Consider the following 25,884-nt stretch of genomic DNA (forward strand, 5'->3'; position numbering starts at 1 on the left):
GGGAACTGGCAGCTTGGGGGAGCCTTGAATTAGCTGTGTAGTAAGGTTGTTCTTCCTTCTAAGGTAGATCCCGTGGTCTGCTTTGTATTAAGAAAGCCCCATAAAATTATCTTTGAGAACAGAAATATTTTAATTTTAAACATGATTTTTGTTAATTTAGCATCCTAGAAGTGCGAACAGCCTTGTGAATACAAATGAGTGTAACCTTGCAGGATTTCAGGCTGGCGTGCAAGAATATTTCTGTCTTCCTTTTTCAGAGAAGAAGCAGTAGTATAGAGTCACTAAATATCCTGTCCATAGCCATAGAATAACCTGTTGAAGTCGGGAGTCTGATGATCAGTGGAATGCCTTACACATGAAATGACAACATTTCTTAATTTTCAACTGCTCTAGTTCTGTCTCTTGGAGGAGCCTTTACAGGTACTAAACTGTGCAGCAGGTATTCAAACTGGAAAACCTGATGCCTGCAGGTTGGTGCTCATGGTTGGTCTTGATGCAGTAGGATGGTGTTTGACCCATGGAAGCAGCACTGCTTGTATGCTGTAGGTTAGGGATTTTCTTGATTACTTTCCTAAACTGGGTGCTAAGAGCTGTTCTTCATAATGTCACTTTAAATATGTTCTGTGTATATCAGCTTTGCAGACCTGTAAGTTACCAGTAAATAGATTTATTTTAAAGGCACCACTAAATGAATTACAATAAGCTTATTTTTTTTTTATCAGGCTGTCTAGATTCGTTTGCCCTGGCTGTCACTGGAGTGTTTAAGCACTTGGTGTTAATTCAGGATAACTTAATGATGTCATACTGAGATAAAACAAGTTTTAACTGAAACGGGAGCGAGGACCATAGTTTCAATGTTGACATTGTTGTTTAAAGCAGTGCTTTCACATTTTCTGCGCTCTCGCCTAAGAGGTAAGTGCTCCACAGCTCTTTTAGAGAGCAGATTTGATGGAGTTCTTGTTTTAGGTGCTGTTCCCTGATTTTTCTCCTCATTATTAGATGCTTTTCAGTTTTATAAGATAAAATAGAAGCTATCGTGTGTGTGAGCCCACTTGAATAATGTCTACAAGTTGTAGTATTTTATTGTTTGTGATCTCTGTTGTGATAGTGGAAAATCATCACACATGCATGATTTAGAGTAATCCTTTAAGCTTGGGTCACTGAGAGGTCTGCTGAATGTTTGAGCATGGAAGTCTTAATGTAGCTGATGAAAATACTATGCTAACAACAGAGTAATTTCCCTCCCTGCCACTCCCTGCTATTTTTTCTCAAATGTGTTGATTTAATAGAAATATTGAAAGTTGACCAGAGCAAAGTTTTTGTGGCTGTTGGTAGGGTTTTCTTTTCAACTGTTTATTTAGTGTTAAGACAGAGTTATGGTGCATAGTTCTTAAATTCATGTACTTGGTTATTACTCGTTTTAAAGAAGTCTCAGTGTATAGAAAAAGTTATTCTCAGTGGGGGGATGGGGTGTGTGTAAGAATTTATCATCACTGTTTCAGTGCTATAGCAGCTTTGGGAGTCTTGGAGCTTTCCTAGCAGACATTTGGGGCTGTCAGAATTGTCTCTGTCTCAGTGCCATGCTTACACACCTCTTAAATACAGTTTTTAAATATCCCAGAACTGGGGTCCTTTTCTGATAACAATTTTTAAATCCATTTTGTGGAAGCATCTGTGTGCCCACGTAAGAACATTTTACAAGTGGCTTAAATCTGACACAATTACGGTGAGTTTGCTGAGGAATTTTCAGTCTTTAACTAAATGGATTTAGGAATAATTAGTTAACAGCACAGTCTTCTGTTTAGGCAAGACTTTAATTTCTTGTTAGGAATAGAGGGTGCAGCTTGGCTGGCTTTTGACAGAGGACTGACAGAGCTGTCAAACCCCGTAGAAGTATTTAAATGGCAGAATGTTTGTTAACTTGGCAATGTTTTGTTTTGTTGGGTTTTTTTCCCCTTTTTTGGCTCCACAAATTTACAGTCTACATAACTAGGTAAACTATTACACATCTTTTGTATACAATTAATAGTTTAAATTACATACTATTGATTTATTTTAGTATCTAAAATGAAAAGACAACATGAGAAAGTTTTAGAAATATTATTTGCTTCAGTTAGCTCTGTGGAAATCTCTAGGTTGCTTTTGGTGCTTTCTCCTTGTATTAATTGTGTCTCTTTAACGTCGCACAGAATGTTTAATTTCCTGGTTTTAGACTAAATGAAAAAATACAGAAAACAAAAGTGACAGCACAGTGATCACTAAAGTTTTGATATGGGGGGGTGCTTAGCACCCCAAAATGCTCACAGTGTATGTACTACAATAAATATTGTTGTTCATTAATTTCTAATCACTTTGCGACACTGTCAGTGGAGAGATTGTCTGACATGAGAAATCAGGCAGCAGGAAGGAAAAAACCATGCTGTGCATTTATGCCGTGCCCTGACATGACATATTGCAGCCTCGCAAAGGCTGACAACAGCACATACACTGGGAGGCCAGGATGACTTCAGTCTGAGCAGCTATTTTTCACTGAATTTTGAGTAAATGCTGTATGTATAAGGCTAAAAAAAAAAAAAGCTCTCCTCCTCTTGGTTTAGTTGTACAGGAAGGGCTCGTATTGGCATAAAAACGCTGGTTTGGATCGGAGACATGTAACATTTGGAAATGGTCGGTGTGTTTTGCACTGGGCTTGTGTATGTGCAGCTCACATCTGCCCTAAGAAAGGCGTTGTATGGCATCGTTGTAAGGCCAAGGTTGGAGGTTGCCTTCTAGGTTAGTACTTCCACTTCTTCGGGTATTTTAACCTTATTTCCTCCAGGGCAGCCAGCACATTTGAATCTGTCTACCAAGTTTTGAAGAAGTTTAAATTCCAATTAGGAATGACAAAGAGCCCTCCAAACTTTCTGGCTTGCATGTAGTGGAGAGCATCTTGAGACGCAGCGCTGCTTTGCGAGGCAGCAGCAGGCAGCTCGGCGCAGCTGCTGGGTCCTGCCGCTTTCCCGGGCAGTTGTGGAGTGAAAGCAACAAAAATTTGCTCAGTCTCACAGCTACTGTTTTAATTCATGATGGCAGCCCTAAACCCATCCGGAGCTGTTTGTTAGCCTGTTTTTCCTGAGCTGCAGGCAGGGCAGGAGATGGAGCCGTGTGATGAAGTTACCTTGTGGTGGGAGGGAGGACACCAAGGCAGTTGTTTGGAGGTAGAGAGGAGGAATCAGGGTGATGTAAGCAGAAGGACTGAGAGAGAAAACGTGCTTTCTTAAGTAAAAAGCTATTCATAAATCTCTGTTTTTATGACTGACTTTGATGAGTTACATATACATTTTTCTATAACCTAGGACAAAATCATAGAATCAAATCGATTCTTTAAACTGCAAGAACAGACAACACTGATTTGTTTGCAATTATGATTGAGTTATGTGAAAACAGTTTTCCTCAAGGTAGCGTGGAGAGGAAGAAGAGCACCGTGATTTGTACTGATTTGTGTTGTGCGCTAAAAAGTTTGTAATTTGGGGGCAGTGGTGAGTAGCAGGTCTTGAAGTCTTCAGCCTGCAGCTGGGAAGTGATTAAGATGATTTACTCTAAATCATCTCAGGCATTTCCCATTTGATATATAGCTAATTCTTCTTTACATTTTAGGATGTCATCGGTCAAGTTTTGCCAGATGCAACGACAACAGCATTTGAGTGTAAGTATGAGTTGTATAAACTGTCTCTTTTGTCACATTATAGGGCTGTCATTTTTTAAATAACTAATGTTTACATTCATTATATGTTACAGTTAAATATTTATGCATTAATGCAAGTTTAATGATGATACCGAACTAAGCAATATTTTATTATTTAATCACATCTTGAATGAGCATATTTCTACAATATAGCTTTAATTACCAGCATGACCTTACCATGCTCTTACTCCTCACTGCAATTATATTGCTTGAATTAAATGAAAAGTATAAAGCACCTGTAGGTCTAAGTTTAAAATTTTAATCCTCCATTGGAAGAAACCAAAAGAGCAGCAGCTTTTACAGAGATATGGTACAACATACAGATTTTGTACCAAATATAGCAGTGTTAGAAATTAATGTTTCCTTTCACTGGAACAAACGTCTGGTTTTTGCTGGAAGGACTGCTGTGTTTTTAGTTTTTCTTTTTTCCTTTTGCTGGGCTCAAGCCAAATACACCCTCTTCTCTGTCTCCTGTGTGAGAGTGGGAGATATCAGCAGTTTTTCAGCGTCAGCTCCTGGAGGAGGTATGAGAGCTGCAGGAAAGTGGCACCTGGTTAGACTTGGGCAGTAGTAGTAACTTCTAAAAGGACACATGAGTCTGGCTGAGAAGCTGGGAAAAATAGCTTCTGTGTAGGATCTGAGAAAGCTGTAGGTTGGGGTTGTTCATAATGACACTTCCACATTGTGAAGGTGGTTTTATTATGCTTTTGCTGAGTTAGGAAAGCTCTCAGTGAGTACGTTAGTGCACGTTTAGACCTATATCTGCTAATTTCTATTTCAGCTCTATTCTTTGAACCCTGTTTATTTTTAATTTTTGAGGGATTCCTGAGGGATTGTCCTATCTGGAGAGCAATAAGCTGCAAAGGGGAGTCAAACATCTGTGTCTTAGGGGATAAGATACCAAGCTATAGTTTTCTTCCAAGTGGAGAGGGCTCCTGCTATTCCCTTTTAATGTTTATTATATTTTTTTTCTATGTGACTCTGTGTTTTCCTTTGATAGAGATGAAATAGCAAGAAGGAGCTGGAGGGGATTAGAAGTGTTATATGAGTAAGGTAGTGATGCTGAAGGTGAGAGAGCAGACATGACAAGATAGGGCCTTGCATTCTTATTAGCATTTGTTCCCTTTTTAGAGCTTTATGGATAATTCTGCGTGTAGATAATCAAAGGAAATATTGTTTTATGGTCCTTCAAGTACTATTTAGTGCTTTTTATCTTTCTTTTCCTGTGTTTGTGTTTTCACCTCCTAAAACACGAGAAACCCAAGAATGGAGATTGTAAGTGTTATTTCTCCATAGCCTCAACATTTATCCTGACCTGCTTTTTAAAACAAGACTTTCTAAAGAGACCTGAGCAAAACCAGGCTCCAGACCTTGCCATTTTTTTTATGATTTGTTAATATTTTTTCTTTTACATACCTCCCACATCACACATTAGCTTTGTTTGAACTTCATGCACCAGTAACAGTCACTGCCATCAGGGCAGTAGCCCATATTAATGGTACCATGTGTAGAACTTTCCTGGAAATACTTATTTCATTGCGTCTTCTAACATCTGCTTCTGTGCTTTCAGTTCATGTCTCTAGTCTGTCATTTACATCTGCACAAAACCATTTCCCCTGCCATTTAACTGGCATCTAAAATATGTTATGTATATTGATGTGTGATTTTTCTGGTTACTTTTTCCATATCAAATGCGTAGGTTTTACCAGCTTAAGCTTCATTCTCACCTGCTTCATTGCTTCTTCAGATGTGGATAATTGCCATCCAGTGCAGGCTCCTCTACTGTTTGTTTAGTTATTGTTATCTACAGTGTACCATCCACTGCGGCTCCTACCTGGGGCTGCACTTCTCCTACTGTTGGACCTTTATGTGGATTTCACCATTGTATTACACATCGCTACAAATAAAATCACTAACAACATATGGCCTGTTATGATCCTTTTATCCAAACTCTGCTATTTTGTATATTTGTGACACACTGCAGATTTTGTGAAGATTGCTTCATAATATTTGTTTACCATCTGCTGCACTCTATTTGGTATCTTGTGAGGATTTCTTCCTCCATTTTAAGTGACATTAGCAAAATCCAGCCAGTACGTAGGCTTTTTTGGTTCTACTTCTGCTTCCCTAATGTGCTGGAAAATCATATTGCTGTGCTCTAGGCAAGTAGAGAAGCCTGGAAATCTTTGTGAACCCATGTGTCATATCTAGCTAGTTTTTGGGTTATGCCCACTTAAACGTCAAGATAGGGTGGCAAAGGATCTCTGCACAGATACAAGAAATAAATTTTTTTTCTGGTTTTGCTCTTTAGAAGCATTGCCTGGCTATTTTAGATTTGGCTTTTTTAATGCCAGGTAACATTTTCTGCCTTTTCATCAACATATTTTTAATTTATTCTCTTTGTACCACCATCAGGAATTTTGCAGTTCTGAGAACTTCAGAATTAATTTCTTAATCATTTGCAATGAATAATGTGTGATTTTTTTTTAAATTATTATTTTTTTTTAATGAACATTTTGCAAGTGGACTCTTAAGAGTTTTCCAGCTTTTTTCTTTTTTTTTTTTTGGTGGTCCCAGCTCAGTTTATTCCCTCAAGCCAGGCTTGTTTAACAGCTTTCATCTCTGTATATTTGCTTCTCTCTGTCATATGTTTCCTCTCTTCTGCATTTTACTCTGATCCCTTCTTGTTGATGCATGGCCTTCATTGTGTTCACTATTCTAACAGCTGCTTCTTCAGCTTTTCTTACTCTGTAACACACTGCAACTGGGACTTGGGTTTTGGCCAGGTAGCAGTTTTACAACTCCTCCTCCTTTCTGCCTAAAATGTTTCCAGGCAAGGAAGCATTTGGTTTCAACTCACTAACTCTTCTTAATCTTTTCATCATTCATGACTTGCTGCAGGCTGGTAACCCTAGCAAGTAGTTTTAGCAATCTGACAGTTCACCAGTTAAACTTCCATGAGACAAGGCTCTTGTAGGACATCGCTACGCTACCTAGTTCCTCTTCCAGCTTCCATGTTTCCAATGTCCCATAGCTCTCTTCCAGTACATTTTTGAAGTGTAATTCTGAGGTTTTTATTTTACTTTTTTTCCTTATTATTTCTCTCCTGTTGTTTTGCTCTCTCTTCTGCATTGTTTTGCTTTTCTCTTACAGCCTCAGAATTACCTGCTAGGTTTTCAGAGGCAAAATGAACAAACTCCTTTTCTCGGGTAACTTTAATTTGTTGACTTGGATCTCTTCCCACATTCTTGAGCAAGAATGAGTTTTCATCTAGGGACACAACAGCACTTTTTGATGCTGATGTAATACACAGGGACTGTGACTGTAGAGAGCACGTGTATCAGTTAGAGCACCTCTTCAGAGATGGGGACAGACAGACAGACTGCCTCAGCCTCTGCTCGCATCGTGAGCTGGTCAGGAGCAAACCTGCTCCGGTCCCAAAGCCGTGTAAATGCACCCATGTCCTCATCCTTTGGTATTTAACAGGTGTTTGAAATGCGGTGTGTACGTTGCTCCTTGGTTTCCCAGTGCATGATAGCTTGGGCAGAGTGCTTTTCTTTCGTAACCATACGACTTTCTGACCGGCCTGCTTGCAACTTGGAGCACAGGCAGAATTGTTCTGGTCTGTCCATCCTTGTGTATGTGGACATGTCCTGGCACACTGAGCCCCATCACCTTTCAGGAAGAGGTGGGTGTCTCAGGCCTTTTAAATATCCCAACTCAAATGGGCCTGCGTGGTTGAGATTCCCCACAATAGATGTTTTCTGGCCAAAAAGTCATGTGAATTTGTCAGCCATTCTTTGGTATCAGTTGGATATTTCGTGGTTGTTTTATTTTCAAAGAACTCCCTGTCCAAAGGAAAAAAACAAATGTAAAACTGGGCTATACACCAATGTGCTTTGGGTTTGTTTTTTTTTTAATAAGTATCTAAGGAAGATATTTAAATAGCAGCAGGCAAAAATTGGAGACAGATCATTAACCCCTCCCTTCTCCCCAAAGCTAGAGCAATAAAAAGAAATTAACATTTTGTAACTGATTTGGAGGGGAGGGGTCTGTTCCATTCATCTGGTGACTGGTGTAGCTCTCCCATCGGTGAAAGTGTACGAGCTTTTCACGAGGGCCAGGGCAGGAGAGGATGGGGTGGACACTGCTCCCATCTGAGTGAAGGCACCGCACGGGGTGTTTCAGCAACTGCGGCTTGTGACATTGGAGCGTGTTGTTGTACCAGCTGGTGCTAATGGGGGGGGATTGAGCCCCCTGGTAAATCTGCACCTGCTGAATCCCGCCATATGTCTTTTGGAAAGTCTATTCCTCCTTCAGATCTTCATATTAATAATTCTTTCTGAATGCCTTGCTCTGCTGCAGCCTTTTCGAATCTTGCTCCCTTTCCTCTGGTTCTGTTTCTGCAGCAGCCTCTTTCATTATGCCAGAAGTGCCTCGTCTTTGCGTTTGTGGCTGTGCCCGAGCCGTCATCGCAAAGCCGTGATTGCCCGGTAATGCTGCTCATGCCTCCTGCCTCCTCTTCACCCACAGTTGCACTGCGAACAAAGGCACAGACTGGTTTTACTCGTTCACAAACTTCTGCCTTTGTCTAAATCTCTCTATATAAACATTGCAGATTTGTGTCCACTTGTAAGTTACTGGTTTTAAGTCAGCGTTGCTCTGTTGTGAAGAAGCAGAGATGCTTGTGCATTTGTAATAGGGATGGGGGCAAAGGGTTGGGAGGAGGCTGACCTGGGGCAGGTGAGTTGAGGTAGAGTTGACAGTAAGACTAGAAGGTTTTAGTGGGAGGAAAACAGTTTACTTTTTTTTTTTTTTTTTTTTTTTTTTTAAAATTTCTAGTAATTCTGATTAAAGAAACCACCAGAACTTAACTCCATCTGGGAGGATCAAAGCACACTAAGAAACTTTACTTTCTGTTTGCTGTGTCAAAAGAATACCTTGATGGGTTTCAGCAGAGGGTATTATACTATGTGTAAGGCTCTTGGCTTCTGGAGAGGTTCTGGCAGTAAAAGAACTGTTGAGAGCAGAGTTTTGAGCGCTTTGTTTGTGCCCCCTTTTTAGATGTAATTGTAGTCTTTGTTAATTAATGTTTGGCGTCATTATACATTATTATTTCAGAGTACCTGTGTAGTTGGCTTATACATTCTTCATATTTTTATTTGCTTGTAGAAGTTCAGGTAAAAACCTTACATATTAAAATTGGAAATGTCCTTCTTCCATTGTTCATGAATATGATACATTTCTTTGTTAGATGAAGATGAGGATGGTGATCGGATTACTGTTAGAAGCGATGAAGAAATGAAAGCCATGCTATCTTATGTAGGTATAGTATAACAAATGCTGATATTTTCCATGTTTTTCAGTTTGTTTGTGTATTTTTGCTTGTATCAAAGTGTTAACATAAGCTGCAGTGTTCACAGTACAATATTCCTGTATTAAGTGTAGGTGTTTAAAAACTGTATCATATAAGATATATGGACATGCTTGACTTTTTGGGGAAAAAAAGACTTGTACACTTACTGATCATATCATAAACATTAAGAATAATGCATCTTAATGACTTTTGCATTAGGTATAGTGCAGGCTAAATGGACTATCAATTTCTTGTATTTTTTATGCAGTACTTAAAGTAACGGCTCATTAAAAATGAACCCCTGGGCTCTAAAAATTTTTCAAAATCTACTTTCATCTGGAGAGTGTTTCACCCCTCCTAACAGAAGAGTTTCATTGTAGCTGCAGGCTCAATATTCATAGAGGATTTAAAGATGTATTTTCTGGTTTTTAATATGAGATGTGTGTGTCTGTGTGTGCCTTTATATACATAGATGTGTGTAAAATATACCTATAAATATAAAACGTGTCTACAGAAATAAAGTATGCAGTTACTTATTGAAACAAAATAATTTGAGTATAGCTTCAGTGTATCTTTCGTGTTGCAGATGTAAGTGGAAAAAAATCATTTAACTTTTCCTTTCAAATTAAATTGATAAGCAAGGAAGTAACAAATGGGTATTTTCTCTCTAAGCCAGATGCAATGCTAGTTCCTTGTAAAGTGCGCTTCTCACTGTACTCGGAGACATTAACTCGGAACATATCGGAAACAAGCCCTGTTTAGTAACATTCGTAGGTGGTTTTGGTGGGACTTAATGACTTGGTTCAGTTTAGTCCTCCTCATCAGTTCCCGGTTGCAGAGGAAGCAGAGCAGGGACATGCTTGGATCGCCTACGTCTTGCCTGAGTCTCTGCTTAATGGATCCCTCTTGGGCACATATTCTCTAGTGTTTGGCAAAACAACATAGTTTTGTTGTTGTGAATTGAGCACATAAACACATCAAACGATCGGTGTTTCCTGTGAAGGGGGCTCGTGTTTTCTAGGTTCCAGGAAGGCTTCCTCGGTGAAATTCTGATCCTCTTGCTACCTGCGGAGGTTGTACTCTTTCTTGCCTCGTGAAGGCTGTGGTGGACATTTGTTGACTGGACGTCTGTTAGCAGACCCTGGTTCAAAGAGATTTTAGTCATTGCCTATGACTTAATCCTGGGGTGAAAGAAGTGCAGGTTCCAGATGCTGGTGATTGAGCTCTGTGAAACTCAAGGGATTTATTAAATAAGCCCCTTTCATGTGCAGTTTTCTTTCCAGAGGAGGTGAAACCATTGTATTACAAGTTTGATATTAAAGAGTGTAAGACAGATGTGTGAAAGAGAGGAAGAAAAATCCTGCTGCAGTCAAGGGGGTTTTGTGCTTGTCTGAGGTTGGTTTTGTTTTGTTTCGTACAACTAGATCACTGACGATGCTTCCCCACTGGAATTCCTTGTGTTTCTTGATTTTTTTCCTTATAAAACGTCTGCCATTTTTGCTGTTAAACTGGAAAACTTGCATTTTCCTGGCACAGTCTTAAGATTAATTGTGCCTTTGTAAGGTCATCTTTTTGCTATGCTTCCAAGCTTACTGTTAAAGTTTCAGTACATTAGAGTTATGATTACTCAACTCTCTGCTTTCCCTTAAAAATTATGGGATGTCTGTAAATGACTTCTTTCCGCTTCAGCAGCTTTTCTTCTCTGAAAATTTTCCCTTTGGTTTTAAACTAGTTTTCTATTTGAGTGTTGCATTGATGGTTTAACTTTCTAACATCCTATAGGTGTCATTTAGGGATATGTTTATAAGAAAACAAATGTTCTTAGCCTACAGGAAAAGGAATGAATCTACTGTAATCTTGAAGAATATACTGGGGAAGAAAAATACTCATTTTTTAGTATTTAGAGGCCTGCAACAGATATTTGGAGGATTGAACAGCTGCTAAAATATTTCTAGGAATTTTGACATGGTGCAGTTTGCCTCCAGTTCTGCTAGTATTCTCCAAAACCAAAGTGAAATATTTTCTTTCAGTTTAAGAACAACAACAAAAAATATTCCCTGAGAATACAGATCTCTTCCATGCAGGTATGACATTATAATTGGGGAAGGTATTTTGAATCATGCATGAGCTCTTATCTTTAGGTTCTTTCGTTTCTGAACTTGACAGTAAGTGATTTCAGACAGTTCTGGAATTATTTTACAGTGTTCTGGAATTATTTTACAGTATGCAGAAATATTTTGTGTTATGCCTATGCAAATATTGTGGAATGGTAAATAAAATTATTTTTCTGTTGTGCATTGCTGTTAATTAAAGACAGACATCGAGTAGCAGTGGAGTTGCACTTTAGTTGTTGTCTTGTATCGGTATAAAAAGGCAGTAATTTTTTTGACAGCCACTGATTGGAAAGTTGCTTGCAGCTTTCTGAAAGCAAGGGGTACACGCTCTGGATCAATAAGTGGCAAATTTTCCATTAAAAAGAATACCTGAACAATGTTCCAAATAGCCACTGGCATCTTAATTTTCCATGGAAACCTCAAATGCTCATGTGTGGAGGACAAGTCATTTTCAGACAATTTTTCCAGACTACTTGTTAACAGTTATTGCTGTCCCAAAAGGTTGACAGCTTACATGATTGATATTTCATTTACTTGTCATCACTGTTTGAGTAATGGAGAGGTCCATGTTTGTTTTTTTTTATTCTCTCTCCCTCTGTTTTGGGTTGGTTTTGGTTTTTTTTTTAGGGTAGGAAACAGTCTCATGTACGTTTATTTTAATTTATTATTCTGGAGAGTATGTAATTTAAGTTTATACTGTGTATATATATGTCTTCAGGCCATAGAACACCACTAGTAAAATGGTAATAAAGAAGTTTGTTTTTCTTAGGCAATTTTGGCCCCCAGTGGAGCAGGAGATTCTTTTACAGCTCCATAGCTATTAGGTACTGGTGACACATTTTTATGAAGGGATATGGGGACATGGGGGAGGATTTGGCATGTTATTCATGACCCCCCTGATACAAAATAAGTCTATGGGGTAGTTCTGGCTCCTGAAAAACCTTTTGATCATTTCAAAAGAGTGGGCTTTTGTAATGAATAGCTTTGCTCTGTATAAGCACAGTGAAAGCATGTGTCACGCAGTTATTTAAGATGTGGATTTATACGTTTGTGCACTAATATGAATGAGATGCCCCGCTCAAAAATCTTGTGGTGAGATTTTAATGAGGGAAATGCTTTTAGCAGCAGGCATTATACTAGATGTACACACAGGAGGTGGGGATGGATGGATCCTTAAACCCTCAGCAATTTTCTTTATATCAGGTGTTTGGTTTTTTTTCACAAAAAGGAAATTTATTCCTGTTTCTTGACATGAATGTGAAAAACAAGCACTCATAAACTTCTGCACATAAATTGACTTTGGTGTCCATCTAACACTTGCTTACTAATGTTCATATGTTTAATGCCATTGAAAGAGGAAAGAAAAATGTTTTGTAATGTTAGGTAGTGAATAAACTTTTGTCTTTTTTAAGTTACATAAGTAAAAAATGCCTGTGTTACAGGAAACCATTGGTGTGAGTGAAATACATGTGTTTGATTTCATAGACACTTAGAATTTTTTTTCTTGTTGACATCCATTCTTGCCAGTTTGAGTAATAGTATCACAAAATGCTGGTAACAGTGACATGCTGAAGTCTTAGACCACACTCGGCTGGTGAGAATTAGCATGAAAGTCAGTGGAGCTACACTGATTTATGCCATGAAGATCTGGCCCACAGCCAGCGTGTTTTCTTCAAAGATGTTTGGCGATTGCAAAAGAAATGTGCTTTGTGATGTGCTTTCAATATTTAACACATCATGATGAGAGATGTATGGGTTATACACAGTAAACTTGTAGCAAGGTCTGTCTTCCTGCCCTGGCATTGTGTGGTCGTAATGTTAAATGTCCTCTCTGGTGAGTGCTCACTGCTTCTCAGGAGTGAGGGTCAATTAAAAAAGGCTTGTAAAGATTTTGATTTATTTATTCCAAATGTTTATTTCTTGATTTAATGCTACTCCTCATCCATGTGCCACTTCTCAGGCTTCTTCATACTGCATTACGTATTTTCTGTCGTCTTGGGTCTTGATGTTCTCAGATACTTTTGCATACTTTTTTGTCCATTCTTAGCCTTTCTTTATCAGTAAACTTCCCCCCAGATCACTTGTAGCAGTTGCTGTGGAGTCCAAGGTCTCAGTATGTCTGCAGGAGCTTTCTAGTAACACTGTTTTGCATACCCTACTGTGCATTGAATTTGTATGCTAAGGGAATGCATGACATCTCTGCTTATGTGGGATGTGGCCCCGACTGCCCTGACTGTGCTTCATCACTGCAAATTGTTGGGTAGGTTCCAGATTCTTTTCTCCCTTGGAGTTTTCCTAATTGCACAGTTTTTGACTATATTTACAGCATTTCTTTGTTTCCACATTTGACTGGTTTTCCTGGCTTCTCCAGGTGTGGCAACTGCTGTGTTTGCTGTAAATGTTTCATTTGCTCACTCTTCTGAAGCATTCCAAGGCTTCAGGTGAGCCTGAAACTTGCTTAGCTGAGCCAATAACGGATCCCTGTGCTGGAGTCAGTCCTGTGCTCGGTATCGCAGCCCTGTGCTTATGTTCCTCCATGCCACTTTATTGTGTGAACATTGCAAATGGCAAGAAAGCGTTCTAAAGGCTGAAATGTACTATGGCAATTTAAAAAAAAAAAAAACACAAACCAAAAAACATTGACTTAAACAATCCATAAGTGCTCTTACTACTATTCATACATTACTGAGTAATCTCTTTCTTTAATCTCTTTGCAGTATTACTCCACTGTAATGGAACAGCAAGTAAATGGACAGTTAATAGAGCCTCTACAGATATATCCAAGAGGTAATGCTTAACAAATTCTAATCAACAATGATGATATCAGTAAACTGTTTCATCAACAGTTATGTTTTCGGGAGGTTTAAATGCACATAACGTGATGTTTACCTCTTAATTTGGATAGAAGAATTCATTATTGTGGGGAGTGTAGTGAAAACTACATTTATTGCATATAAAATAGCTAATTTACTGGAGTAAATTAGGCTAACAAGATTCAGTTTGCATAGTGCATATTTATGTACATTTAAAAAACTCATTGGTGATGGTTCTGCATGTATTCAGACCAAAGCAGATGAATAACTTAAGTTTTGGATACTTAGGAAAATTGGGGTTTGTTAAGATCTTTTAATGTCATTAATCAGTCTAACAGACTTGGGGAAATGTGACTGTCATTGTTCATTTTGAAAATGGGAACGCGTCTGTCACAGAAGCTCTATGCGTGACATATTTTATTTGAGATTTGGGCACTTCATGGTATCAAAGTGATCACTACTACTTTAATAGTTCTCCTGAACAGGGAAAGATGTAATCAATTATGTGGGTTGAGGCAATTAAAAAATAGGTCATCTACATCCTGAACAAAAATCCGTAGACAGCTAGTTAGGTTTTTGGGAATGCACCGCGCTCTCTGAACTCAAATAATGGCTAAAAAAAGACTAATACATTACATAATTCTGCTGATTCATTCAGATGCTCTCACTATCTAGTCTTTGAATCTCTGATTGTTAATTGATGAAACAGATAAGGTTTAAATTCTCCAAGTAAATCTCCCAGCAATAAATTAATTGAAATAATTAAAAATTAAGCTCTTCTCACTTAACTGATATTATACAAATAATCATACTATGAGTTTCCCAATTAAACATTCTAGACTTCCATTACTTACAACTCTCTGAAGTTTGAATTGGGCAATTAACCAACAGCCTTCTCAAGCACATGCTAATAAGGTCTCAAAAGGAGGCTGGGTTTCCTGGTAGTTTAGTATGCTGCTATGGAAAAGAGACTTCAATTCAAGGGGAATATGGAGATTTTTTTTTTATTTTTTTTTTAATGGGTCAGGCTAGCAGGATCTGATTGAGAGAGGGACTCCCAGATATTTGAGCTGTGGGACTCCAGAGCAATCAGCAGTTGAGATCTGTTCTCATGATATGAGTGCAAGGACAGCTGTAAAGAGGGAAGCTATCTTCTGCCTCCTCCCAGGCTGAGATGGGAGGTGCTCAGCCTTTCTCCTGAACCCCTTTCTGTAGAAGGCCATTTAGTTACTGACATACACTCTGTCTAAAACCACTGACCACCACTTGCAAGAAATAAAGTGCTATGCTTTCATGTGGCTTGGAGGAACTGATACAGTGGATGACCCTAGTAGGTGGAGAACCCTTCTTGGAAATACAAGGCAATTAGATATATTTCCCCTTAAGCAAACAGTTCAAGGAAGTTGTGACAGGAGGTGCTCAATAGCTGGCATGCTTGAGTGTTTAAAGGGACGTTTTGAAATTACAAATTGGGCTTAACCTGCTTTTAGATTCTCCTTTTGGGTTGTTCCTGAAGAACCAGCCAAGTAGACTCCTGCAGTCTCTTTTTCTATTTGCTTTACACCCAAGGATAATCTTTGACTACAGACTCAGAATTCATCTCCAGGCTGCTGAGGATACAATCCCCGTGTATTGTTTCTACATTTTCACCATTAGCTCAACTACACACATTTCTGCTGGGTATTTCCTCTTAAATGGCTTTAAATTGCTTCAGAGCTGAGTTGCTGTTTCATCTTTCCAAATCACCTTCTTAAAACATGTATTCTTTCTAGATTACAGCTTTAAAGCTACCCTGCACTCCCTTTGTACCCAGACTGCCTCTAAGTTCTGCTGCTGCTCTTCTGCGATATCGAACAAAATGTGCTTCCCTGCATTTTTTTCTGTCTTCTTGTCCTGCCTCTCTAATGAACATCCCAAATTTTGTTAGCACAAGCACTTTTCTTTCATGCCCTTTTGGCCATGTCTCTCTACGTACTGCAGTTTAAAGCTGCATCAGTAACGTGCAGCTTTTCTGCCTGTAATTTAAGGTTCTCCCTTTTTAAGAGCTTTCTTTGCAAGCCCAATCTTCCTTTGAGTCCTTTTCCCTTTCTGCCTCTCTTACTTCTGAGGAAGCCTCTCAGTTGCTGTCTCCAGCCAGCTTCTGGAAACTCCTGTCTTCCATAAAGCCTGCCAGCAGTAAATGTCTTATGTGCTGTCCTGTGTTACCTTGGCTGTGCTGTATTAATTTGATAATTTAAAGGTCTTTAAGGGGAAAAATTGGTATTTTGTCTATTTTTTAAAAAAATGCATTGTTGCAGTCTGGGTAGTAAGAGCCAGAGTTCTTTTTTTATACTGAAAATAAACCTCTGTGTATGCATATACATAAACAAGAGTGTGTGTGCATACACACACATGTATATATCTCCTGTCTGTGTTATATATATATCCCATAAAAAATGCTATTCTTTTAATATATTGTTCAAAATGTTGATTTTAATCTATTGGAAAAAATTTAATATGCTTATATGTATTTTAGAATAGTTTATTCGTTTTTTTAGAATAGTTTATTGTTTTCTGTTTTTTTTTTTAATGCCCACAGTATCATAATATTTTTCTTCTTTAAGATGCACATGGTAATTTCTAATGTCATTTAAAGGCACATGGCCTGGCCCTAACCGATGTGTTTAATAACTATCATCTGTGTCCTTCTAACTAATAAATAGTTCTGTTTCCTGCTGTCAAAAATTGAAGTGAAATGCATGTGCATCAGAGAAAGAGAAAAATCAAATTCATCCCTCCTCAGACAATCAATCAAAAGTGACAGGCCCTTTAACATACAATTTGTAGGGCACTGTAGTTTTAAAATGGGAACTGTCTGTAACATGTAGCTAGAAGCCTTTGTGGCTTTAACATTTGACAAAAGCACATCCACTGAATGGAAGAACAAGGCAATATGTAGTTTGAGAGACTTGAGGAAAATACTTTCTCCTCAAGCAGCATGTCCCTCTGTAAATCTAGACATTGTAGTAAGATGCCACATTTGTACATCTGTGTCCAAAATGTGGCATTTTGTATTGCATTTATCCAGTATTTGGTTTCTTGAGACTGACATGTTTTTGCCACATTTAAAACAAACTGTTTGCATTTGACAATATGACTAATTCATGATGTGTGGCAGCTGATTCCTTTAAAATACATCTTGCAAATATTTCTGTTAAATGCCAGAAAGAATACAGCATGTGAAAATAATAGTGACATAAGATTTTAATTTGAATTACAAAAAGAAGCTGATAATTTAAGCCAACAGTTCTCTTGATTTTGATGTGTTTTAAGCAGAAATTAGAATTTATATTACATGGTGTCAGAAAGCTCTTAGCATTTATAAATGCTCACTCCTGCAAGTTAAAAATCCTGGTTCATAATTCCCACTCTGGGTCTTGTGAGGCACTTTTCAATCATTTCTCTCTGCTAATTTTGGTGTCACCCTCATTTCTTTTTAAAAGATTCATTTTGAGCAAATTTGTAAATGGCCCTGATGTGTTCTACAATTTAGTCAATTACTGTTTCAGCCTGCAAGCCTCCTGGGAAACGGAACATACATGGCCTGAAGGTACGAATTTCAATAATTGTTTCAGTAAAGTTAGATGGATTTGTAATGCTGTGTTCCACTTATTGAAATGTCAAATAAAACTGCACTTTCTTGAGCTCTGACAAGCAGATTTTTTTTTTTTTTTTTTTTTGAGGGTGGGAGAAGGTTTCATCTGCTGGGTGTTGGCTGCAATATCTCTATATACAGTTTTATTAAAAATGGAATTGCCTTCCTTTTTGTTTTTAACCTCTGTTAATAAGGTTCCTGAATTTTAATATTCAGTTTATCAACTAATGCCTGCTACTACTTCAAAGAGTTTAAAAAACCTCACCATATTAGTTTGATTTCAGTAATTTATCTAAGTGTGGAAGGCACTGCAATGAAATTCTTTTAGGCTGTTTGATTCATTCAGGTATGCTTATTGCTTCTGTAATCATACTAATTTTGAAATGCAGAAGGCTACGAATATATTAAATGATTGCTTAGTTTTTAAAATGAGAATAAATGGTGGACATATAATCTCTTTTTCTGTATTATTTAAGTAAGCATTTAAGATGTAAAGATAGTATAGTGTAGTCCATGAATTATATAGCCTGCTAACCTACATACAGGCGAGACCTCAACCATCGGCATGCCTAGCAACAAGCTAATTAACCTTCATAGTGAAATGAGAAATTCATGGCAAATTACAGGTTAATTAGAATAGTGTCCTCTGAACACAAACGACTGATAAAGATCCTTTCCCTGCCTGCAGGTAAATACACGAGCAGGGTCTGCTAATAATAGCAGTTCGGCAGTCTCGGATTCCCTTCCAAGCAATAGGTAAGAGTCAAGAACGGAAGCATATGTTTTGTTTTGTGTTCTTTTATTAAAACAAAATGGAACCTTGTGCGCGGTAGTTACCAATGATAAGCTTCATGTTGAATAACTTTTTCAATATGACTACTGGGCACACAGGAGTGAAGTGAGGAAGACGAAATTACCTTGATTCATGGATCTTGTTAGACTCGTACTGCTGGTTCTTCAGGAGAAGTATTTTCTGCCGAAAGAAATAAGTCTTTGCTGGGTATTTCAGATGGTTTTGTCCTTTATAAAGCATTGAAATACTGTTTGTGGGTGAGGTAATTTGTTTTAGGTGATCTAATAATCACTGTCTATGGCAAGGTCTGTATGTTCAGGTCTTTGTTGCTTATCTCATTCCAGGATTCTTTGATTCTAAAATTTGATACCTGATTCAGTAGGTTTATGATTGTGGGGTAAGATTTTTGAAACATCTGAACAGCTTAGTTGCCCTGTTTCATACAGTTTCAGCACAGTTTTGGAGACCATCTCCCTTATCTTTCTTTTTAGATTCCAGTCCTAATTTGAAAAGCCATATTAAGATCTTAAAATGCAAGAGAACTCCTTCTCTTTTTTTTCCTTGAGATCTGGTTTTAAATACTGGAGCATAAACTCCATTTTATTATATGAACTGTTACAGGAAGTCATTATACTCCATACTGATGTTAGAACAAATAAACAAAAAACCCTTATATATTCTTAAAAGGAAATAAGAAAAGTCTGGATCCATCTTCTTCAAATAAGAGCGTATTTGAAACATGGGAATAGAAGTCTCTGGAGGTCCCTTTCAACCTAAATTATTCTATTATTCTAATAAGCATATAATACTACATTTGTCTGTGCATCAGCATGCTGCTCCCTTTTCTCTCCGAGAGCATTTTGAAAAGAAAAATTGACGAAGATGAACTGATCAAAGACACGGTCATACTGCATTAAGCGTGTTCAGTCGGCGAAGTGTCGGTACCCGTTCTGGCAGACACCACAAAGTGCTGCAGTGGTGGGACTGTCCCACAAACCCTGCCTTAGTGCGGTGGGAGTGATGTGACATGGTTACCTGTTGATGAGCAGGATGCCACCCCACATGGAGTTGTGCTACAGTGAGTAGCCCAGTTCAAGTACCAGTAAAAGCAGTTTTGATTTTCCCTTTAGTGTCTTTGCTAATGGAGGAGATAAGAAAAGAGAGCCAGTACCCTGAGTGAATCTCTTCTAGCAAAGTTTGTCCCCATCCCTTGGGGAAGATTTGCTGTCTATTGCAATGGTGAAGATCCTATCCAAGACTGTTTACAGAAAATAAATCTGAATGTCTTTATGAACTGCAGTCCTCGTCCCAATTCATACCACTGAACTAAATAAAGCTCCTTTTTGTCGCTGTTGTGCTTTGGCTTTCAGTACTTCCTGTACTTTGAGCTTGTTCTTAAAGTGCATTGAAAATGAGGCTTCTAGAAGATTCTTGTCACCTTATTTGGTGGTTAATTGCCATTCCTTTTCCGAAACCTTCTGCACTATGAGTTTTGTTTTTGAAGTAATTGAAAGTCTCTCTTTGTTTCATGTTCACAAATTGTTAGTCATGAAAGATGACAAGATCAACTTATGTTTCCTTGGAAAACTTAATTTTTCTTTAAAGTAGTCGTGGGAACAAGAGGCCTATTAAAGAACAAAGACACCAAATATGAAATCTGTGTTTTCACTGTTCTTGTTAATAATGATCTGTGATCAAGACACGTGCACATGCTTTCAAGAATATATTATTTTGTACTTTTTTTTTTTAACTTCAGTAATAAGAGCAGAATGTGTCTTTGAGATTAAGTTTTGCAGACATATTGCTACCCAGGCAGTTTTTTGTGTTGAACGTACAAGGAACATAGTTTGTCAGGAAAAGAGGTGAAGCAGTACTTTGTGAGTGGGTGGACGTAGTTTGAAGCCACTAATAGTTTTACCTACAAAACACACCAAGCTGATAGTTGTGGTTTGTTCAAGTTCTTGTAGTAGAAGAAAATAATAGGGGTCATTTTGTGTAATGTAAGACTAGTGACACAGGAGTAGTTTCTCCTGAAGAAGCATAGGGACTGCAGCAGCAAGTTGACCTGGAATGGATACCCGTGGCAATCTGTACTTACCCACCTCAATTTGGGTATGTCCCTGAGATGCCTAAACCAGGAGTTGTACTCACCTGCTCACCATGCTCCAACCTAACATCAGTTGAGTTAGTGAGGCATCATTGATGGCACACCCTTCTGTGGCAGATTTTTAGAAATGATTGAGGGATAATGGCTTAAGGGGTTTTAAAACAAGATAAGGCACCTGAAAACTAGATGTGAACCTTATTTTCCTGTTGTTTTTTGAAACGCTTGGTTTGTGAGGGTATCTTTTTTTTTCTTTTCTTTGAACTGACAAACAATAGGTTGTATCTCAAAGGGTAGTATAGTCAGGTATCTAAAAAAGCTAGTTTGTAAAGGTGAAAAATATATTGATTTTCTTAAATGTTCATTGTTCCTTCATTTCTGCTGTCTGCAGTTTGAGGAGTAGCTATACTGAGTATCAGTCAGCATTGCTAAAATTAAATCTATTAGAATATGTAACCATGAACTTAACCTGTCGGCTTGTTGTTTCTTATGGTTTCACTTTATTTTATAGAGTGAAATGGCACAGTCATTAAAAATAATTGCCTCTTATTTTTCAGCTTAAAAAAGTCTTCTGCAGAGCTAAAGAAAATACTTGCAAACGGCCAGGTAGGTGCCTGAATTGAGTCTTGGCTACACACACGTCTTGTTACTGCCTAATACTGCAGTGATTGGCATACCACAAATAGGTGGAGAGATGCTTACTGCTCATTTAGTTTTAATGTGTTCTTTTAATACAGAACTGGAGGGACCATGAAAACCTTCATGATATGAATGAGTTATGTGTCCTGATTTACTTTGATTGGCATAGCAATTTGCTTCCCATTTCTCCAAATGTGCTAATCAGATTTAGCTCCAAATAGATTGAAGTACCTCACACATGTTGCACTGCTGCCACAATTTCAGGGAAGAAAGTTAATCAATTTTGAATAACTAAGTCAACTGCTCAGTTAGAATGACCTTCGTATTCTTTAGAGCAGTAGATACTTAAATATTTAGCAGGTTCTTACAAGGAACTGCTCTGTACTATTTGGAATCTCCTTACATTGTATCTTCTTAAAAAACAAACAAACAAAAAACTAAAACAAAAAAAACCCCAAAGTTGTAGAAAGCTGTCTTGTTACTTTCTCTTCCTGCTCCAGGTATTCAGATTCTGGCACCCAGGAGTGAAAGGTTTAATGTAACAATTGATGGACAAGTGGATGTTCTGGACAGATGGAACAATCATTTCTTACCCATTTTGATCTGAATGTATGGGCAGGCGTGTAGTAGCGTAATGACATTAAATATACACCATTAAATTAAACTACCTTAAAAGAATCCCAGATTCTTCAGCAGCAACATAAATATGTTTTAACGTTTGTCATAGTGAAAGCCCTTTGATAGCCTTGGAGGCAGGCACCTGTCCATTGCGATCAAGCTTGCCTATTAGGCTCTATTGACTGAGACATCTGTGTCACTGCAAATAAAAGACTCTTATTGATTTTCTTAACTGCTGTTCACTTCCCCTCCATGTTTCGAAGGTTGAAATCTTAATTATCTCAGATGCGTATTCAGTGCCTTCACACAATGACCTCTCCAAGCCTCATTGGCATTTCATGAATCAAGTAGTTGTAGTTGAGCGTGTCAAGAAGATAAAGGCTGGTCTTCATGCTTGTCCTTCAGTATCACCTGTAACATTGTGGTCTAATAGATGAGAGTGCCCCTCTAAAATGTGAGTCAAACAGCCCGGTATTGCAACCTTGCCTATTTGGCACTGAATCCTTTGAATACAGCTTGGAAATGTATTTTTAAGCTTGTCAGCATTGCTTACGTGCAGACTTAGTTTAATATTCGCAGATTCCTATCAGGTAAATCTGTTAATGTTTCAAAGTTATAGCTAAATAATATATTTTTCTGGATAACTTAAAATTATGGAAGTACCAGCAGCATGCTTCTGAACTTTTAAAATGAAGTTGATAATTGCTCCAATATTACTAGTTTTTTTAAAAGTAGAATTACTGAACGTGAGTAAAAGCCACCTTTTTGATTGAGTCCATAAGCTGTATTTGGCATTTTATTTGTTCTAAGTAATAGAAATTAGTATTTTGTGTGCCCTGCAATAGATTGTTACAGATTTCTTTCCTGCGTAGTAGTATTTTAGAAAGATATAAAGGAACCAAAACTCTTACTGTGATATTAAAAAATGTTACTTGAACCCATTTAAAAAAAAAAAAGAAGATTCAAAGTAAGTTTTAATACTATTTTATTCACCCTGCTCTGATAGGAGTTACACTGTTTTGTCAAGAGAAAATGCTTTTTGTTATGCTGCATTGTGTTCTGCAACATTTGGTCACAGATCCGTAACTGGAAATATGTTTTTAGTTGTAACTTTAACTTTTCCCCCTTTTGGGGGATTAAGTCACACTTATCATTACTTAAATATGGGTTGGGTTATTATTTTTTATTATTTTTTGGCAGTTTATGCTTTCAGGCATTCATAATGGTATTCCTCTAGTAGTTTCCATTTAGGTTTAATAAGGAATTCATATTAATCATTAAAAGAAGGGGACATGATTCTTCAAGATAATCAAATATTGACAGGTTAGAAATAGCTTTCTGCCTAGGTTCATTGATATAGGTGATGTGATATAAATATTTATTTCTTTTCTGTCACTCAGAGTAAATGCCACCAATTGATTCAGCATTGATATAGTGTCAACAGTTCATAAGAAACATTTGACTGGCTTGTGTTTTCCGATTAGTCTCTGCTCTATAAAGTGGGATTTACTAAATCTCTTCAATTGTCTGCTCATAGAGTGTGACTGCTTTCTGAAACCATTATTGCTTCGATTCGTAAAGCAAAGGTGTGACTATAGGACTTTGCCTCTGTCAGGCCTCTACATATAAAATAAGGATTAATTGAGCATTTTGTTTTTAATGATTTACAAGAGATAGACACTGATTTCTATCAAAAACAGCGGGTATAAGCAAGGGATGTTTTGTTTGCTGATCCGTAATTGAAGTCTGTTTCGCTTTTTTCATTAATTCTGTTAATATTGGCATCCAATCAAACTTGGTTTTGCAGGTTTAATATTCCAGTCCTTACTGTCGAGCTCATTGTTATTATGTTATCATTTTATGATTGAGAATCCAGTTTTCCCAGTAAAATAAATAAATCACCACATGTTTTTGGCATCTTTATTTGAGCCAGTAAATCACACTTTATCTCTCTATCGGTTGCTGGCAGATCCTTGCTCCACCCCAGTCTTCCTATTTCACCCTGGGTTTCTGGTTGCTCCTTTGTGCACAGAGACAAGAAATGGTGCTGGACTGGCAGCAGGCGCGAGCAGTGCGGCATCAGAGGATGGAGCTGCTCCTCTCTCTGGCTTTTAGGGAACGGTGTGAAGAAAATACTCTGCTTTTACCAGTTAGCAAAAAGCAGGAGAAAAGAGAATACGCTTCATGTCTGGTTCTGCTCAATTTGTTGCTTATAACTTGTGTAACTAAAAAAAATTCTTCTTTTTTCCCCCCAAGAAGCAAAGATACGAGTATGTTCATGGCTTTGTGGATTCATTTAATTTCTCTTAAGAGTTTTGTTTAGAAGAACATTGCTGGGAATATAGGAAAGAGATGTTTGTCGTTAGCTCAAAGACTGGAGAATTAAAGTCTTCCAGTTTAGAAGACCGGAACTTCTTAAACACAGTGTGTGCTTTAAATTAATGAATACTGCAGTCTGAGAGAAATTATTTTTAGCGCAAGGGATCCAGTATAGATTCGTTACATATTTTAAAACCCATTCATGAATTGTTGCTCCTCATGAGGTGTCTTTTTTTTTCCCTCTTTATTTGCATTTTCTGATTGATGCAGTAAGCAAGATAGCTTTCAGTAATAAAATAAATTTTCATTTTCATCATAAACCTTGATATTCGAATGGGACATTTCATACCCTCTGAAGATACCTGGCCCAGGTTTAACTACAAATGGGTAATAACGTAGAGTCAACTTCTGCTTTGAGGTATTTTGAATTTTCTCAGAACTCAGAGATTTTAACCTCCCTGGAAGAAATGCATAGAGGAGAAGTATTTCCTATGAGAAACAAGCATGCTTTTTATTCAGGTAGTGAAAGGAAGGAACACAAATTTGGGAGTTCATCATTTCTGTCCTTAAAACTTATTATTTTAAGTAAGTTAAATATTCCATTTTCTGTTTGTAAGACATGCTGAGTATTGACTCTTTTGGGCATTTCAGCTTGTTACCATTGCTTATTTGTTCCAGTTGAAGCCAGGGGCAAAGTTCCTCTTATCTTCACTGACATCATATGGAAGGAGATGCTTAAACATGGCTTAGTAACTGAACGGCACATGTCCCAACTGAATTTTAAAAGCCATTTCAGAAGTTGGATAAATACAGATAGTTAGCTTATGGCGAGCTCTGCGTGGCTCTCACCATGGTGCTTGTGGTACTTGAAATCGCTAATTTCAGGCTATCTCAGATGTGTTTACGTGATCTCTAATCACATTAGTGATAGCAGACCAGACACATCATTAGGAGGTTTTTGGTGCCTTTTAATACACAAAAATGACAAAGAGTCTTTAAGCAGCCATGCCAACTTATGTAAAATGTTTAACATGGTATCCCATAAAATAGAAATAGTTACTAGAAATGAATTAATGTTTCCTAGGAAAACACCTTTTAAAAATGGGACTTGCCCAATCTCATTTACTACTTAAAATGATCAGGCAATGAGGGAGATCTTTTTGGAATAGAAAATGCATACAATCCAGAATTTATTCTGATTAAAACATTTATTTTCAGGTATACATATGCGTTGCAAAAATGTCTTCAGTAATTTTTTATTTTTAATAGGTAGTTTAGCTGGAAAATCAGTATATGTATTTGTACAGGAGAAGGTTGAACTGTAGTTTTATATTTGAATTGCTCATTCAGCAATATAATAAGTTTTTATAAAAGCCATGTCAGATCCCAAATTCCAACATTTGCAATCAGCAGTGCTTGTATCAGGCTTCTGTCTGAATAACTGAGGATACTGTCATATCTGGAGAGTTGTCCTAGTGAACGGAAAGATTGAGGCAAGCAATTAGTTGTGTATTTCAAGGAAAATTATTTTTATTGGATAGCAATTCAAGACTATTTTTTTCTGAAGATTTGCTTTTGTTAAAAGGTATATAAATTGAGCACTACGAAGCAATCCTACTGACAGAACTGTCACTCAATTAGTATCAATTATGCTGATTCCAGAATAAATCATAAACTTTTCTAGCCATACTTAAGATGACAGTTTTCTGTTGGATTGTTTCCATTCACCTCCAACTTTGGCTTTGGTTATGTGCTGTTCTGGAGACCCTT

At 37.6% G+C, this 25,884-nt stretch overlaps 1 protein-coding gene across 5 annotated transcripts in view; it reads left to right on the forward strand.

The window, feature by feature from the left end:
• The window catches only part of MAP2K5 (mitogen-activated protein kinase kinase 5), a 140,286-nt gene that overhangs the window by 4,461 nt on the left and 109,941 nt on the right, over positions 1-25,884 (forward strand). For 2 of the 5 annotated variants that reach the window (XM_075044661.1, XM_075044657.1), the window contains exons 2-7: positions 3,637-3,685; positions 8,979-9,046; positions 13,912-13,981; positions 17,556-17,596; positions 18,330-18,397; positions 21,096-21,144. In XM_075044661.1, the coding sequence (XP_074900762.1) occupies positions 3,637-3,685; positions 8,979-9,046; positions 13,912-13,981; positions 17,556-17,596; positions 18,330-18,397; positions 21,096-21,144 (345 nt within the window). Of the gene's footprint in view, positions 1-722; positions 913-3,636; positions 3,686-8,978; positions 9,047-13,911; positions 13,982-17,555; positions 17,597-18,329; positions 18,398-21,095; positions 21,145-25,884 lie in introns of all 5 variants that reach the window. The other 3 variants (XM_075044662.1, XM_075044660.1, XM_075044658.1) reach the window with 3 other exon arrangements.

This window comes from Buteo buteo, chromosome 13 (assembly GCF_964188355.1).
Source record: "Buteo buteo chromosome 13, bButBut1.hap1.1, whole genome shotgun sequence".
In the NCBI taxonomy this organism is placed as follows: domain Eukaryota; kingdom Metazoa; phylum Chordata; class Aves; order Accipitriformes; family Accipitridae; genus Buteo; species Buteo buteo.